This window comes from Scylla paramamosain, chromosome 4, assembly GCF_035594125.1.
Source record: "Scylla paramamosain isolate STU-SP2022 chromosome 4, ASM3559412v1, whole genome shotgun sequence".
Lineage (NCBI taxonomy): Eukaryota > Metazoa > Arthropoda > Malacostraca > Decapoda > Portunidae > Scylla > Scylla paramamosain.
The window spans coordinates 29,493,934-29,513,016 of record NC_087154.1 but is presented as its reverse complement, the minus strand read 5'-3'; the positions used below and the strand labels follow the sequence as shown (position 1 = coordinate 29,513,016).

The 19,083-nt window shown below is 37.9% G+C and overlaps 1 protein-coding gene across 2 annotated transcripts in view; it reads left to right on the top strand.

The window, feature by feature from the left end:
• Nucleotides 1–15,956, top strand: part of LOC135099949 (nonsense-mediated mRNA decay factor SMG7-like) — a 28,045-nt gene extending 12,089 nt beyond the window's left edge. For both annotated transcript variants that reach the window (XM_064002682.1, XM_064002683.1), the window contains 11 exons: nt 305–417; nt 4,909–5,030; nt 6,127–6,270; nt 6,401–6,476; nt 7,042–7,162; nt 8,626–8,736; nt 9,372–9,525; nt 9,725–9,915; nt 11,656–12,894; nt 13,525–13,668; nt 14,992–15,956. In XM_064002682.1, coding sequence (XP_063858752.1) covers nt 305–417; nt 4,909–5,030; nt 6,127–6,270; nt 6,401–6,476; nt 7,042–7,162; nt 8,626–8,736; nt 9,372–9,525; nt 9,725–9,915; nt 11,656–12,894; nt 13,525–13,668; nt 14,992–15,069 — 2,493 coding nt within the window. In that variant the 3' untranslated portion in view covers nt 15,070–15,956. The remainder of the gene's footprint in view (nt 1–304; nt 418–4,908; nt 5,031–6,126; nt 6,271–6,400; nt 6,477–7,041; nt 7,163–8,625; nt 8,737–9,371; nt 9,526–9,724; nt 9,916–11,655; nt 12,895–13,524; nt 13,669–14,991) is intronic.
• Nucleotides 15,957–19,083: the final 3,127 nt, after the last annotated feature.

Below are 19,083 nucleotides of genomic sequence, written 5' to 3'. Positions count from 1 at the left end.
CTCCTTCCCCAAGATTTGTTGTTCAGCATTTTATTACATCTGTCTTATCTACAGTTGTCTTTTCTCTCAAATCATAAAATTACTCATTACATTTAAAGGGCCTTCCATATACAGCAGCCCTTTCATATCTATTTGTAAAATAAGTAATTCCATAGAGAAAACTGATTTACTAAATATTATAATAGCAATTCCTACAAATTTGTGAAAATGGACTTCTGATGAAATGATTATGTGCAGTTGTGTGATTTGCAAAATGATGCTCATTTTTTATTTCTAAAGAATATAACTAATCCAATCTTTTCAGATGGTTGTGGTAAATCTTTTTGCCCTGTGTTACTTTTCGGGAAAGATTAAAGTTAAGACTGGTGAAGAAGCTGGTGTGAAGAAGGATGAGGAGAAATTAGAGAATACTAAGGGGTAAGTGTACAGTTGAATGTTTTAGAATGACTAGGTGAGTACTGAACACTTATCCATCTCACAGTAAACTGCAAGCCATCATCAACATATACCCAAGATGTAATGTGTTCTTGAAAACAGAGAGAGAGAGAGAGAGAGAGAGAGAGAGAGAGAGAGAGAGAGAGAGAGAGAGAGAGAGAGAGAGAGAGAGAGAGAGAGAGAGAGAGAGAGAGAGAGAGAGGGGGGGGGGGATATAGAAATCAAGAAGTAAAATACAAAAAAAAATATTTCATAAAGGAGGCAGTATGAGTATTTAGAAGTTAAAGGGAGAGAGAGATGATACTTCATAGAATCAATAGAAAGTTGTTTTAAAATATCCAGAGATGTAGATGAAGTTTAAAGTTAGACACAGAGGTCAGCTGGGCATAGAATTACTGATGGATTGGTAATGTGAATATGGTTGTCCAAAGGAAGCTGTAATGAATGCCCAAAATGAAATAAAGCTATGATAAACAATGAAGAATGTTGGTAGTAATGTACAGTACTTGCCTGCAAAATGAAGAGTTTGAGAGAAAAAACTATGTAGAGAGCAAAGAATTCCTGGGTAAACAAAATGATCAACCCAAATTATTGCCAATAAACTATTACATAAGCTGGATCTCAAATAGTAATGCAGTCATACTGGATGAACACTGCATTAAGAATGGCCACAGGAAAGTAATTGTGGATGACTTTCTTTTTTTTTTTATGTAGGAGGGACACTGGCCAAGGGCAACAAAAATCCAATAAAAAAAAAAAAAGCCCACTGAGATGCCAGTCCCAGAAAAGGGTCCAAAGCAGTAGTCAAAAAATGGAGGATAAGTGTCTTGAAACCTCCCTCTTAAAGGAATTCAAGTCATAGGAAGGTGGAAATACAAAAGCAGGCAGAGAGTTCCAGAGTTTACCAGAGAAGGGGATGAATGACTGAGAATACTGGTTAACTCTTGCATTAGAGAGGTGGACAGAATAGGGGTGAGAGAAAGAAGAGGGTCTTGTGCAGTGAGGCCACAGGAGAAGGAGAGGAATGCAGTTAGCAAGATCAGAAGAGCAGTTAGCATGAAGATAGCGGTAGAAGACAGCTAGAGATGCAACATTGCAGTGAAGAGAGAGAGGCTGATGAGACGAAAAGCTTTTAATTCCACCCTGTCTAGAAGAGCAGTATGAGTGGAACCCCCTCCAGACATGTGAAGCATACTCCATACATGGACAGATAAGCCCCTTGTACAGAGTTAGCAGCTGGGGGGTGAGAAAAACTGGTGGAGACGTCTCAGAATGCCTTCTATCTGATCGCCATACTGGTGATCAGATAGAAGGTTGTGAAGTGATAAATGTTTAAGAATCTTCCTGTTGAGGATAGATTCAAAGACTTTAGATAGGCAAGAAATTAAAGCAATAGGATGGTAGTTTGAGATTAGAATGGTCACCCTTTTTAGGAACAGGCTGAATGTAGGCAAACTTCCAGCAAGAAAGAAAGGTAGATGTTAACAGACAGAGCTGAAAGAGTTTGACTAGGTAAGGTGCAAGCATGGAGGCACAGTTTCGAAGAACAATAGGAGGGACCCCATCAGATCCATAAGCCCACCAAGGGTTTAGACCAGCAAGGGCATGGAAAACATCATTGTGAAGAATTTTAATAGGTAGCATGAAGTAGTCAGAGGGTGGAGGAGAGGGAGGAACAAGCCCTGAATCGTCCTAGGTAGAGATTTTTGCAAAGGTTTGATCAAAGAGTTCTGATTTAGAAATAGATGTGATAGCAGGAGTGCCATCTGGTTGAAATAAAGGAGGGAAAGAAGAAGCAAAGTTATTGGAGATATTTTTCGCTAGATGCCAGATGTCATGAGGAGAGTTAGATCTTGAAAGATTTTGACATTTTCTGTTAATAAAGGAGTTTTTGGCTAGTTGGAGAACAGATTTGGCATGGTTCCGAGCAGAAATATAAAGTGCATGAGATTCTGGTGATGGAAGGCTTAAGTACCATTCGTGGGCCACCTCTCTGTCATGTATAGTATGAGAACAAGCTGTGTTAAACCAAGGTTTGGAAGGTTTATGTCAAGAAAAAGAGTGAGGAATGTACACCTCCATGCCAGACACTACCACCTCTGTTATGTGCTTAGCACTCAAAGACAGGTCTCTGACACAGAAGCAGTAGTCATTCCAAGGAAAATCAGGAAAATACCTCCTCAGGTCCCCCAACTAGCAGAGGTAAAATGCCAGAGGTGCCATCACCTAGGGAGATCCTGAGGAGGGACCGGAGTGAAGTGGGCATTAGGAATGCCCAGAGGGAGAATCTTTGATAGTTCATGTGTAATAAATTGACAGAATCACTTAGAAACCTGTAACTGCAAACTAATGCCCTCCTGTACTGCTTGAAAGCTTCAAAGTGAGGGAGGTGTAATTTAAACTGAAGGCTATTGAAGCTGTTCTTAACTTGAAGTAACTGCTGACATGCTGAAAGTGTCCTCTGATAAGGAGTGAGGATGGTTCAAGTAAAGGCAGCAGATGGGGAGCTGGTTAGTTTTGGGAAGGAAATTAGTAAACTTCTGAATGATTATTTTTTAACTGTCTTCACCCAGGAAAATATGCAGGATATGCCAGATAGTGAACAGGTGTTTAGAGCAGATGAGAATGAGAAGCTGACAGATATTTCCATAACTAGGGAGATAGTGGAACAGGAGATAGATAGGCTAAAAAAGTTCAAGTCACCAGGACCTGATGAAATATATCCCAGAGTACTTAAGGAATGTAAAGAGATTATTAGTGAGCCGTTAGTTTCTGTCTTTAGGAATTCAGTGGAGTCGGGTGAGGTACCAGTAATGTGGAGGCAGGCTAGTGTAGTACCCATCTTTAAGAAAGGAGATAAAACTTTAGCGTCTAATTATAGACCTGTCAGCTTAACTTCAGTTGTAGGTAAAATGTTAGAGTCATTAATAGCGAGGAACATTAGGGAACATTTAGACAAACATAACTTGATAAATCAGTCACAGCATGGCTTCACGAAGGGGAAGTCTTGCCTGACAAACTTGTTAAGTTTTTACAGTAAGGTGTACGAGGCAGTAGATAATGGTGATAGTTATGATATCTTATATCTGGACTTTAGTAAAGCATTTGACAAGGTACCCCATCAAAGGCTCCTGAGAAAGGTTAGGGCACACGGGATAGATGGGAAGGTGTTAGGCTGGATAGGATCATGGCTTGGTAACAGGCGACAGAGAGTGGTAATAAACGGCTCGAAGTCCGAGTGGGGTCATGTAATTAGTGGGGTGCCACAGGGATCAGTATTAGGGCCATTGTTATTTCTAATGTATATCAATGACTTGGATAGTGGAATTAGTAGTGATGTTAGTAAATTTGCGGATGACACAAAGATAGGTAGATTAATTAGGTCAGAATCGGATGCCATCGCCTTGCAGGCAGACTTAGATAAAATGAATGAATGGACGGATAAATGGCAAATGCAATTTAATATCAATAAATGCAAAGTGCTTAGCGTAGGTAGAGGAAACCCACACAATAGGTACACATTAGACAACCAAACTCTGGTAGGTACAGGCTACGAGAAAGATTTAGGAGTTATAGTTAGCTCTGAACTCCGTCTAGGGAAACAATGCATAGAAGGCAGAAACAAGGCAAATAGGGTACTAGGATTCATTTTTAGGAGTGTTAAAAGTAGAAGGCCGGGAGTAATATTAAAGTTATACTTGGTGCTGGTCAGACCTCATCTAGACTACGCGATGCAGTTCTGGTCCCCACATTACAGGAAAGATATAGGTCTATTAGAATCAGTACAGAGGAGAATGACTAAAAGGATACAGGGGATGAGGAGTATTCCTTACGAAGCTGTTAAATTTACATTCTTTAGAGAGACGTAGGTTAAGAGGGGACCTGTTAGAAGTCTTTAAGTGGTATAAGGGTTATAACAAGGGAGATGTAAGCAAAATTCTTAGGATCAGCAACCGGGGTAGAACAAGAAATAACGGGTTCAAGCTTGAAAAATTTAGGTTTAGGAAAGAGGTAGGAAAAAAATTAGTTCTCAGATAGAGTGGTAGATGAGTGGAACGGACTCAGTAATCATGTAGTTAGTGCTAGGACACTAGAGAGCTTTAAGAGAAGATTAGACAAGTTTATGGATGGGGATAGCAGATGGAAATAGGTAGGTGTGTTTCATACAGGGACTGCCACAAGTAAGCCTGGTCGCTTCTTGCAGCTTCCCTTATTTCTTATGTTCTTATGTTCTTAAGCCAGGACAGTGAAAAATAATGAATTTTGTTATGTGAATATGCAAACAGTTTTATATTGTTAACTTCAAAACATTCTTGTAAATAGGTATCAGTCAAAGAGAAAAGAAAAGCTGGCTTTCTAGGTTATTTTATATTAAGTTGAATTTTGTTAGATTGATTGAATTTGATTAAGGTAAGTTCATCAATGGATGGCATTGATGATGACGAATATAATGATATTTTATCTTTTAACTAGAAATGATGAGTGTCTGAAAGTTGTGGAGGAGCTGACTGTGGGAGTGCTGGCTGCCTTGCTCTTGCCCGTCCATACCATCCGTGATCCTGACCAACTCATGACATACCCCGCACTTCCAGCTGGTAAGAGTTTTCTCCTACAATTATTTTTGCTTTTTTATTTTATGTATCTGTTTGCTTGCATTGTGTATGACTCACTGCAGAAACAGTTTGTTGAGGTGACAACAGAGGTATTCATCTTTCCAGGAGGGAAGGAAGAAGTTGCCATGTATAGATAAATTGACCTTTTGCAGTCTCCTTATATATATATATATGTCACGCATAATGTGGATAATTGCCTAATGTGAACATTAGGCAGTGAAATTGCCTAATCTTCATATTAGGCAATTTGTTTGCACGATGTTGACAATAGGCAACTTACTTGCTTAATGTCCACTTTAGGCATGATTTTCAAATTAGGCAAGGGTATTTTGCCTAATGTGAATTGAATGACAAACCAGTGTCTACAGTTTTGTTCGAATGTTGTTCGAAACTTTGGGTCTGTTATAGTTAGGTTAGGTTAGGTTAGGTTAGGTTAGGTTAGGTTAGGTTAGGTTAGGTTAGGTTAGGTTAGGTTATTATTAGAACAAAATTTACACCAGCTGACCTAAGTGGGATCAAACAGACCCTTATAAAGTCTGAAGAGGTTCCTGATATCTGCCTATCGATGAGAACAGCAACAGCAAGAGCCACTGGTGGGCAAGGTTATACAAAGTGTCAATGTACTACTCAATGTACATCAGGAAGGTGCAGCTGCCTAAGAAAAGAAATTAAATGCAACTCGCGCTGTCACCCAGGCAGATCATGCAAAAATTTGTGATTGGACTCAACTGAACCCTGAGATCGATTGACCTATTTTACTTATACTAATATTGCATTAATTAATTATGTTTTCCTTATTCACATTGGGCAAAATTGAGCTGCATAATTTGAACAATAGGCATTTTTTGCCTAATGTTAACAATTTGTAAACTTTACGCAACCTACTTGCTTGATGTACACATTAGGCAATTTTCTGCCTAATGTTCACATTAGGCAATTGTCCACATTATGCGTAACATATATATATATATATATATATATATATATATATATATATATATATATATATATATATATATATATATATATATATATATTGTATTTTCTTAAATATCTAAATATTCAATCATATTTCCAGTTCACTTGTTGTTTGAATGGGTTCGATGTGAACAAGGCATGCTTAGATCAGAAGCCATGAAGAAGAAGCAGCAAATTTGGCCTGGACTCTGTACATTAGTCAACAACTTACAGCAGCCTATGGGATCTTTTAATGCTGAAAAATGTAAGTGCTCATATTTTTTCCATCATAAAATTTGTAATGAAAGAAAGATGTAAAGTGCAAATATATTTTACTGTGCCATTAATTTCAATAGTGTTAAAACTGAATTACCTAATGAAATTTTGTTTTCCAGACACAGATGTACCACTTGTGGAAGACTGGGATTTGCAAGGATTTGAACCACTCCAGAAGATGCTGAATAAATTCAAGTTAGTTATATTCATGTGTAGTTTCTAGATGTAAATTGCTTGGAATGAATACAAAATGTTGTACAAGTGTGCTATAGTACTGACTCTATTGCATGATGCTGAAATGTAGAATATAGGGATAGAGGAGAAGAGGGGACTAAATATTTGGGAATCATAACAATTCAAGAGCGATATCCAGAACTAAATTTACTTACCTGATCAGATAGGAAAAAAAAATCTATGAATGAAGAAAAAAAAAAAATCAAAATCTCTGGATGAAGAAAGAAAAATATTCATATTCAAGTAATGACTAACCTTTAGGCAAACTTGTCTCAGAGATACTCATTTACTAATGCATTCCTAAGTGTTTACGCTAATTGTAGGAAATAGGCATTAAAGAAAGAGATCACAATTAAGCTGTGAAGAGTAGAGGTAAATAGAAATGAATGCCATGAAAAAGAATGCAGTTGCAATAAGAAAGGGTTGTGTGCTTGAGAGAGTGCTTGGGAGCTTTTCTGTGAGTTAACAAATCTCTGAAGAAGTTGGATAGAAGAGGATATCTAATATTTTATGTTGTTTTTTTCAGATACCGTGAAGGCCTATCTAAACCTAGCCCAGAAGAATATAATAATCTTCGTGCCTCTCGACTCATTGATGTAGCCATGTGGTTCACTGAACAGTCAATTGACGGAAACTCTGTGATTAGGGTAAGTGTGAGTGTTTTCTGAATTATATAAACTGTATAAAAGGTGAGAGGGATTCACTGGTACAGCATTGACTTCTGAGAGGTTGGTTTATGTGGCAACTGTCACTAAAAATAACTTACTGTTGTCAAGTCTAGTTGGGAATACAGAGCTACCAAGATGGTGAATTAAGGGGATGCTAATGTCAGAGAGAAAAATGTTCACCAAAAAAATATTTTCATTCAGGAATTGAAATTTTTAGGCCATGTTTGAAAAAATTTGTAATTATTTTGTATATACACACAAATACATACATATAAATGATATTATGTGGATACTTTTATTTAAAAAGGTTCTAGTGGTATTATTTCTTATAAAGAAAGTTTCCAATACATGCTGTTGCATTTGTTTTCTAAACAGATGTATAAAATGTTTTTATAAAATATTCTCTATATCATGAGCTGTTTGGTTTGCAGGACACCATGTTGTCAGATATTATGCAAATTTACATATCTACGTCCTCCTATTGTCTATTTTATTTACTTATTTGGAAAAAAAAACATCCATACATTTATTAGTCTCCCCATTAATCAGCACTTTAAATTTCAAGAATATATATTATATTATGGATTTTATTAATATTTTTATTCATGTTTCATGTTTTTAGTAAAAACCATTCAAAGTACAGAAAAGCTAGTATTACCATTATTTCTTTACAAATTCTATTAATTTTTTGCATATGTTACAATAGATGACTACATAAAAAGGAACAATGAAAGGCAAGTAATTATTCCATTATTCCAATTATTCCAATAATTATTCCAATGACATTAGGTGGCATTGTGGTGTGTGAAGTGTGGTGTGCATTGAGGCTGGTGTGGTGGCATTGCAAGTGGAAGTTGCCATTGGTGTCTTATCCTCCTCCTTCATCCTCTTTATTTCTCTTATGTGCTGAAGATGTTGCAGCTTGGTCCCCCTTTAAGACTTAATGCAATCACTTGTAAGTCATAAATAGAGGAAGAAAGAGTAATGGCACAAGCATAGATGCCCACTCAGTGATGATTTACTGATTGTTGACTCACTCTCATACTCTTTTCACACTCCCTTACATTCCCACTGCTCTTCCTCTATGGCTACCTGCTTTTGGATGGCCTTGATGTGGGTAGCTGTGGTGTGAGGTCACACGATATGAAAACAGCTAGCTTTGGTTCTAAGACATTGAGCTATTTCAGCTCAGTCAAGCATTGAGCACTGGTTGATGCTATTTTAACCACAGTATAAATTCTTGCTATCTGAGGTTACTGTGGCCATAGTTGTCCCATTATGTATTTCAGTTGTCCTGGTGTCTGACACTGAGGTACAGCCCTGTGTAACCTTATCATGGCCATCCTCTTTGGGATCAGTTATTAGGAACAGGTGTGAGATATAGCTGTTCTCATATTATGATAATTTTGTGTTATTTTCCTGAGACTTTTTTTTGGGTACAGGTATGTGAAAGAAGTGAGGGAGGAATGACCTTTGAACCAATGCAGAACTCAAATCCCCCTGTGGATGAAGTGCGTGCCCTGGAGCAACTCTCTTTGCATCCCAAGAGTGAGGTAAGGTTTTTGAAATAGTTATTTATATCCTAAGAGTGAAAGGTGATTTTTAATCTCATATAAATTTATGGATAGAATTTCAAATACTAAGTAATTTTTATTTTGATTATCAGTTACTGAATGTTTAGATGAGCATTATAGATATTGCATGCATACAATATTTCTGAATTCCTTTATGTTATTACCCACTCTCATGATGCAGAGCATTGGAGGAGGTATTGGACCTCAAAATTTTCAAGTTTCATGTAATATGATATTTGTAGAACTTTCTTTTTCTTGCACATGCACATTTCATGAAAGGAGGCAAAAAATAAAAGAAATAAAAAGATTTTAATTGAAAAGTAAAGTGATACAACCTCACTTACATCAGTGCATTTCACCCCTTTTATTTATAATGTTTTATCTTATTTATGAATGTTTACATTAACTCCAGAGCCTGTATGGAAGGTTCGCCCTTATGGTTTGATCAGCACTTTAGAGCTATCTCCATTCTATGCAACCACCCTCCTTACTTTATATATATATATATATATATATATATATATATATATATATATATATATATATATATATATATATATATATATATATATATACACACACACACACACACACAAACACATGCACATTTATAGGATAAGCCATCAAATAGACGGGGAAAAGTTGGGATCTTGAAGCCACAAGGTTCCTTGGAGCGTGCAAGAGAAACAAGAGACCAGCAGGAGTCATCTGACAACTCAGAAATACTGTCAAAAATAACTGGAGAAAATGAAGACTCTAAAGAAAAAGGTATATATTAAAAAGATATTAAAAATGCATTTCATCATAAAAAAAGTTTGACAAAAGTTCCTGTTAATTAGTATGTATGGATAAATAAGATATTGCATATCTTTTCTTGCAAGTCAAGTTTTTGAGTCATCTATTTTTTTGGACACAATAGCAAACTTGTGAGTTAGCAAAGTATCTTATTGTTGAGTCCACATTCCAGGGCAGCATCTTCAGCATGTGCAGCAGTCACAAATACAACCACAAGAACAGTTACAACAGCAACAGCAACAGCAGCAGCAACATCAACAACAAGGCACAGGCCCAGGGCAGCCTCGTACCACACGAACTCGTACCAATGTGGCTCTGCAAGCTATAATGAAAAGGAACTCTGCAATGCAAGAAGCAAAACAGGTAAAGGGTTGTCTTTTCATTGCATGGAGCATGAATAGTAAACACAACATTTTCAAGAAAAGAGGCGGTTTATAAGTAACATAGTTATGAAAACTCTCAAAGAAATTAAGGGACAATAAAAATAAAAGCTAAAGAAATTATCATTAAGGAAACTGACACCTGTAGTAGTGAATATTTTTGAGTGCTTAAAAAAAAAATGAAAGGTTCTGATGCTTAAAAGAATTAAGAAAGAATAGTATAGTAAAGAAGAGATTGAGTATTTAATTGTAGATAACTCTTGAATGAGTGTGAAGGAAAGGATATATAAAGAAATAATGTGGACTGAAACATGTAACATAGGAGTATAAGAGAAGACAAGACAATGAAACAGAGATGAGATGAGATGAGGAACAGTGAAATAACACATATGGAATGGAATGAAGAAATGCAAAAGGAAACTGTTATTAGACAGGAATTTGCTGATCTAGCATAACAGGGAATGTTACATTGGTATGAGCATGTGTAAAGAATGGAAGAGTGATAGTAAAAAAAGATCCTAGATTGGATGTGAGAATTGTTAGGTTAAAGGAATACTACAAATAGGATGGATGGAAATTGTGAAGGGAACATATGCAAGAGGGATGCCTATGGATCAATAAAGAGTGGTTGTGCTTAGTTGGGAGAAATGGAGATCAGTTGTGGGACAGCCTCAGGTGCAAATCTGGGAGGTACGTCTACATCAGGTCTGATTAATCGAGGCAAGCAAGGGTGGTATGAGTGTATTTTGGTGCAGCAGGGATAAACTAAGTCTTTTGTTAGGGCATGTTGTGAGAAATACTGGGTAAACCATGCAATTAATTCTTCATGCCACCAAGGCAGTGATTTTGATTTATTTATAGGCTGCATTTACACCAAGTGAATCAAACCTATTCAGTTCATGAAGAATCACCATGATTCTTGATTTGTCTTGATGCACCTCATCAACTCCTTTAGGAACCACTTATACCAAGCAATTTGAGTCTATTCAAAGCATGCCAAGTCATGATGATTCAGAGCAATTGATGCACTTGGAGCCATTTTGTCATCAGTTACAGTGATTCATTAAAGGAAATAGCATCATGCTACTGGCTGTTGTGATCAGTTTAGTATGAAAGTATGGGACTTGTGGGTTGCATGACTACTTGAGTGTGTCTTTAAGGTTTGTGTTGCTTGTAAGCTGGGCAGTGTTGCTGTAGAGGTTGTTTTGATGGTTGAATGCTTGAACAGCATCTGGATTTTTCTTTGGGGGTAAGTGCTGGTCTCTTATAATTGGTGGTAGGGTGGTGTGGTGGTGGTAGTAGTAGTAGTAGTAGTAGTAGTAGTAGTAGTAGTAAATCAGGAGGAATATTCCTTTGTAAAGACATGCTCCTCTTGGTTGTGTCACTGGTACCTTCCTACACTGCCTCAGCCACAGCAGTAATGCTATTTCAGCAAGTACATATATGTCCACACTCCTACAAGGCTGCTTGTTGAGTGCTGACTCAGACCCAATCATTGGGAATGGTGCTGATTCAAAATAACTTAGTCATTGCCTTAGGCAGTGCTTGTGTCGATAGTAAAAGTGAATATGTGCGTGTAGCACCTTGTCTTGGCTACCCTTTTACACAGATATTGGTTTAATACATTGGTGGGTACCTTATCTTGAAGTCTGAATTTACATTTGATTATGAGAATAATGATTATGATAATGATGTTATAAATTTATTTTGCGTTTCTTTATAGGTAACATTTCGGACTCCATCTCCTACCATATCTCCTAATCCTTCTGAAGCCTCAAGTGATAGTCATCGTAGTCAGCTATCCACTCCTCCTCTTATGACTCCCACTTCACAAAGGGATCCACTCTCAAGTTCCCCAATGCCTCTCCATCCTGGGCAGATGTACCCAATGGATATATCTCAGGGACAAGACAATTCCTTTGGAAGGCAGAACCAGGGGAATGAAAACAACTTTTTAAACCAGCAGCAATATGGAGGTCCACCTGCCTGGGGAGGAGCTGGTGGCCTGACTGGAAATCTATCTTCTCAGTCTAATATGAAGAGGTCATTCCTACCACAAAATCAGCTTATAAGTGCTGGTGTCGGTTTAAAAAACCAAAGCAGTTCTAGTGGGCACTCTCCTCAAAATATTCTGCAGCAATTACAGACCTCCGCAAGCCAATCAGATATGCTATCTGCTGGAATTTTTAGCCGACCACCACAAGAGGGCTTCCATCATCCAGGTGGACCAGTTCCACCAAGGCCAGCCACTGACATTTCTGGCAGGATAAGGGAGCCAGCACCAAGAATCTTGGAAACAATGGGAATGACTCCTGCACTTTCTTCCTTTGGGCATGTTGAAGGTTTGCTTAACACTTGCAGAATGAGACCTCCAGGTACTGAGGCACTTGGATTAGATACTTCTCACATCACCCAGGTACCTTTTAGGGGTCAACAAGGACAAGATGCAGACAAGAATGGATCACAGGGTAAAATTAACCATGTTACTCACCCACTATTTTCAACAAGTGCTATGAACCCTCATCAATACAGCATGGAATGTAGGCCAAGTGTGAGTGGATCCAATGGACCAGGCATGTCAAGTGGGATGAGGAGTGTGTTTGGAGATAATGACACAGGACCACCTAGAGCTCCAGGTCTTGGGTGGGGAGCAGGGCAGAGCGAAGGCAAAAACTACCCAGTAAGTCACCCTCATCCTCCAACACTGGCTAATCTCCTTCAGCAACATAATCCAGTTGATATGAGGCTCAATCTTCCTGGGGATCAAGGAGCAGATCAACTAAATTCTGGATTAGCACGACTTTCTGCTGGTCATGCTGTCCACACATCTATGAATCCTCATAGTCCTCCTAGTGTAGGTTCACTTGGTGCTGTACATCTGAGCATGTTATCCATGCCTTCTCAACCTCCACGTCCTGCACCTCACAGTCAATTAGCAAGAGGACAGCATTTCTTGCAGGAGGTAAGGATTTACAGTTGCTCTTGGATAATTTTAATATGATGATTCAAATAATTGTAAAAAATCATGGATTCATGGTGTGGCCTCAAGGGAATCAGCAGGAGCTTCCTCCACATTTAGCCCAGTCATTTGATCAGGTCAGATAATAGGAAGAAGAATATATAATGGTGCAGAAGCAATAAACAAATTCTGCCATCAAGCAGTCACACAGAGATTTCTGGATATGTTGAACAAGTGGCCCTCATACTGTAGTGGTGGTGAAGATCAGTCCTGTCTTCTCTAATGGGTTTGATGTTAAAATGTGATGGACTGCTTGTGAATGTATGCTTGCATACAGATAGCCATTTTGATTTGGCTGTTCCCATTTGCAGATGTTAGCTAAGTACTTGAATTGATAAACTATACACTGTTGATTTTCAAAACTAAAAGGGGGAAGATTGGCCAAATCTAAAAGTAAATTTTTATTAATACTAAAAAGAGGTAATTTAATTAAATCATTTTATAATATTATATAAAACATTGACATATGACAATTTGTAGTGATTTGGCTTATAGTTCTTTACTTCATAATGATCCAGTTATGAAACATAAAATGAAATTGATAGTCAACTGTATGTAATACATTTGTTTCAGGCTGGTGATGGCGAAGCACCATCAGGCAACACATATTCCTTATTTAGTCCCATGAGTGGAAACAGCATGGGAATGGGGACAGGCCCCAGTCGCACAGTTCCTCACCCTCTGTACCCCAGTGCTTCTCAGTCAAGTGGACAACAGGTAATTTCTTAAATCAGAATGTATAGGTTGTGATAGTAAGTTAGTATATCATTATACATGTCAGTGCTTTTCTTGGAGCAGTTTTGCATCTTGTGAATGGTTGGGAAATTTCATCATAGTTTAAAGAAATACTGATTCCATAAGAATAGGGTAGATCATGGAATAAAAAAGCAAGCAAGCATACTTTGTCTATCTAATTGAGAGGTGGAGTCAAGCCCAGTCAATTTTGGACATTCACTCTGCCCTCCCCCTCTCCCATACCCTGATGTAGATGTTGTTTGAAGCAACTCAAACAGCCATGTTGGTGGTGGTAGTGGTGGGGGGGGGGGGAGCAAAGAGGGTGGCTTGTTGAAGCAAATGCCCAGAACTGACTGGCATTGACTCCAGCTTCTGAGGGAGGAAAGAAACTAGTAAGTATGGGTGTATATTTCACACAATTTTTGCATTCTTCTTTGCTAACAGTGCAAACTGTGTGAGTGTAGAAGTGAATTAATTTGTTGTGAAAGTAGAAGTGAGAGGGGTGACCTTGTTGGTGGAACCCTTAAGTGCAGCAGAGTGTACTGAAATGTTGGAATGGGTTTCATCAAAGATGACGTGGGTGAAAATTTAATTTAGGCAAGAATTATGGATGCTTATGAGTACATACTTGTAGATTTTGTAGGAAGAGGGATAAATATGAAATATAAATTTTGTGGAATGTTGTTGAGTGCAGAATTTTGGAATGAACATAAATGCAATACTGTAATAAGCACTACATATAAGCAAGATACTTATGATAGACCTGTGACAAATTACTTATGACAGACATTCTAAGTTATGATATGCATCTGTCTTAGTGATGACACATTTCATATCTTTATGAAGAATACAGGCCCTGAATGGTAGAGTTGGGAATGTAATGGTTGAAAGTATAGTTGGTATGCATAGTGTACCTGGAAAAAAAATTAATATGTGAAACTTTTTTACGTTACATCTACATCCACCCCTTAATTATGATTTCCAAAAAACTTGCTCTTATTTTCACATGTTGATCTGATGATTCCAACCCTATAGATTTGCTAGGCTTAAGTACATCACTTCCCATTGAACATGGTAAGAGTTTGGTAAAGAAAAAGAAAATTCTCAACCAAGCGGCTAAGATACTGCTTCCAAATCAGTATTAATGAAACCTTGGCAATTTTGTTTACTGGTAGAGTTAATGATCTTTTTTGTACTTCTATTTTTCTGGGTTCATTTTGAAAAGGTCACTTACTGCCTTGCTGCTTAAATTTACAGTTGGTAGGAATCAAATTCTGTGTATTACAAAAAAATATTATTTTACAGTCACTTTGGTCTGGTCCTGGCCCATCTCCACTGGAGCGTCTCCTTGAACAAAAGAAATACAGTAGTGTTCCTAAGTGAAACCAGGAGAGATGGTTATATGGCATCAGGTAAATCACATACGAGTGTCACGAATGGCCCAATGTGGGGTTCATGGCTAAACTGCCACCACTGTAGAGTGGACGGTGATGAGAAGCCGCTGCCAAGATGAGTTTCAAGCACCAAGAGAAACTCATAGTACCACTTCAGTCACGACTGCTGGACAGAACTTGATTGAGAGGTCCTGCAGTTGACAGGCAACTAGATAATCATGGTTGCTGGGGCAACCATGTAGAATTCTGTTTTGTAGTTGTGAGGAGACTGGCAAGAAATAATCCTGGAAGGCAATTTTACCTGAACCTGAGAAATACAAATGAGAAACATATATTGCATTTGAGAAGCTGGTCTAGGTTTTATGTGTAGCTGATTTAATGTTATATTCAGTGCACAGATATGGCTTTTTTTCTTCTTTTTTTTTCACTGTGGAACTCCTGTGGCTAAGGTTGTTTCTTAATGTGTGGATGTGGAAAGTATATCATAAACTGCATTGTGATTGCTTGTACGTTACTCATACAAGTAAGGTTATGCATTGTTTTGCTAATATTTACATAGGGTATGTAACAGAAAGCTGCTAGCCACAGACTATAGGTCCTTGTTTTTCTTGGCCTTGCATCATATTAGCCAGTACTATAATTGTGATATATTTCATTTTTAAAGGCAGGAAAATGATCCTTATATGATCACTGTAATAGCACATTCACAGTTATTACAGGCCTATAATTCTGTAATAAGAAAATTAATACAGCAAGAGTACTTAACTTTATTTTCCATCAGTTTATTGTTCAGTAGCTATCCCACATACAAATGATGTTATATTTTGTTTTGTAATGTACATCTAACTTGAGTGAAATAAACCTTCCGCAACGAAATAGTTGACCCATTAACCAAATTGGTAAGCTTTTTATAGTTTATATCTATTTGTCTACAGTGTCTCTGATGCCTCTCTACATCTAAGAGCATACCCCAAGGAGGTAGCCACAGTAAAAGAGCCTCCACCTCTCTCACCCTCCTTTCTGTCATATCACATGCCTATCTCAGACGTCAGAAAATTATGAAAGATCAAAACCTGTGCATTAGCATTATCCCATCATAGTATAGTTGCTGAGACTGTCAACATATTATTTGAAAAATCTGTAAAATTTTTATGATTTGGACATGTTGTCTTCAAGTTCATGCCATGGCTTCTGTGCAGAAACAATAGTCTTGATAGTTTGTAAAGTTTTATGATTTCCATCAACATGCCTAGGATGGTCAAACCATGTCAAGAACCATGATTTATGAGAGGTCTACAGCTACAACCCTGAGACCAAACAGGTCTTCACAGTGGAAGAGTCTTCATTCTCCAAGACTAAAAATGCAAGGCAGGTCAGAAGCATGACCAAGAATACATATGATCGTCTTTTGATTGTTTCATTATTATTATTATTATTATTATTATTATTATTATTATTATTATTATTATTATTATTATTATTATTATTATCATTATTATTATCTAACTTGTTTATCTATTCATTTATGTCTTGACATTCTTAGAGTTGTTAATATAGAATTATACTTTAATGTTCTGAAACATCTGAGGAAAAAAATAAATAAATAAAACATTCACCATAAATAACCTGAAGTGTGGTATGATGAAAGTTTGGTTATTTATCATGAGAAGCACCTACTTACTCTAACACAATCCTTGCTACCCATCCCATCTACTTACAGGATTTGGCTCTGTGCAACTTTCTCTTCCTCGAAGAAGTGTTTCGACTTCATGAAGGAGATCAGTTTGTATTGCATGTGTTTGACAAACACACTTATCATAACAGCTTCCAAAGAACATTCCAAGGATGGCAGAAGCATTTTGAGTGATATAGTGCTGTACAAGATGAATACTTTCAAAGGGTGGTGACAAAATTTGAACCAGGTAAGCTTTTTTTGTGTATTATAATACTACTACTACTACTACTACTACTACTACTACTACTACTACTACTACTACTGCTTATTTATACTGCTATGTACACAGTTTTCTAAAGTTATGCTTTTGCAGGGGCATGTGCTGCCCCCCATAGCTCTCCAATATGATCACCATGTGGTTGACTGGATGCATTTGAGAATTATTCAGTCATTTGAAGATAGCTTGAAAAATAGGAATTAGGACTTAAACACAGGTTGCCAAGATCACTGAATCTGAATGCTAACAAGTGGGCCACTGGCTTTGCTACTACTACTACAATATTACTAGTACTATGTCTTTTTTTTTATGTAGGAGGGACACTGGCCAAGGACAACAAAAATCCAATAAAAAAAAAAGTGCACTGAGATGCCAGTCCCAGAAAAGGGTCCAAAGCAGTAGTCAAAAATTGAAGGATAAGTGTCTTGAACCTTCTCTCTTGAAGGAATTCAAGTCATAGGAAGGTGGAAATACAGAAGCAGGCAGGGAGTTGCAGAGTTTACCAGGGAAGGGATGAATGACTGAGAATACTGGTTAACTCTTGCATTAGAGAGGTGGACAGAATAGGGGTGAGAGAAAGAAGAAAGTCTTGTGCAGCGAGGCCATGGGAGGATGGGAGGCATGCAGTTAGCAAGATCAGAAGAGCAGTTAGCATGAAAACAACAGTAGAAGATAGCGAGAGATGCAACATTGTGGCGATGAGAGAGAGGCTGAAGACAGTCAGTCAGAGGAGAGTTGATGAGATGAAAAGCTTTTGATTCCACCCTGTCTAGAAAAGCAGTATGAGTGGAACCCCCCCTCCCCCCAAAACATGTGAAACATACTCCATACATGGATGGATAAGGCCCTTGTACAGAGTTAGCAGCTGGGGGGGTGAGAAAACTGGCAGAGACGTCTCAGAATGCTTAACTTCATAGAAGCTGTTTTAGCTAGAGATGAGATGTGAACTTTCCAGTTCAGATTATAAGTAAAGGACAGACTGAGGATGTTCAGTGTAGAAGACACTGAATGTCACTTGAAGAAGAGGGGATAGTTGTCTGGAAGGTTGTGTTGAGTTGATAGATGGAGGAATTGAGTTTTTGAGGCATTGAACAATACCAAGTTTGCTCTGCTCAGAAATTTTAGAAAGATCAGAAGTCAGGCATTCTGTGGCTTTCCTGCATGAAATGTTTACTTTCTGAAGGATTGGACATCTATGAAAAGACGTGGAAAAGTGCAGGGTGGTATCATCAGCGTAGGAGTGGATAGGACAAGAAGTTTGGTTCAGGTCAGTGATGAATAATAAGAGAGTGGGTGACAGGACAGAACACCACTGTTAATAGATTTAGGAGAAGAACAGTGGCCGTCTACCACAGCAGCAATAGAATGATCAGAAAGGAAACTTGAGATGAAGTTACAGAGAGAAGGATAGAAGCCATAGGAGGGTAGTTTGGAAATCAAAGTTTTGTGCCAGACTATTAAAAGCTTTTGATATATCTAAGGCAACAGCAAAAGTTTAATTAAAATCTCTAAAAGAGGATGACCAAGACTCAGTAAGGAAAGCCAGATCACCAGTAGAGCGGTCTTGACGGAACCCATACTGGCGATCAGATAGAAGGTTGTGAAGTGATAGATATTTAAGAATCTTCCTGTTGAGGATAGATTCAAAAACTTTAGATAGGCAGGAAATTAAAGCAATAGGATGGTAGTTTGAGGGATTAGAACAGTCACCCTTTTTAGGAACAGGCTGAATGTAGGCAGATTTCCAGTAAGAAGGAAAGGTAGATGTTGACAGACAGAGCTGAAAGAGTTTGACTAGGCAAGGTGCAAGCACAGAGACACAGTTTTGCAGAAAAATAGGAGGGACCCCATCAGATCCATAAGCCTTCTGAGGGTTTAGGCAAGTGAGGGCATGGAAAACATCATTGCGAGGAATTTTAATAGGTAGCATGAAGTAGTCAGAGGGTGGAGGAGAGGGAGGAACAAGCCCTGAATCATCCAAGGTAGAGTTTTTAACAAAGGTATGAGCGAAGAGTTCAGCTTCAGAGATAGATGTGATAGCAGTGGTGCTA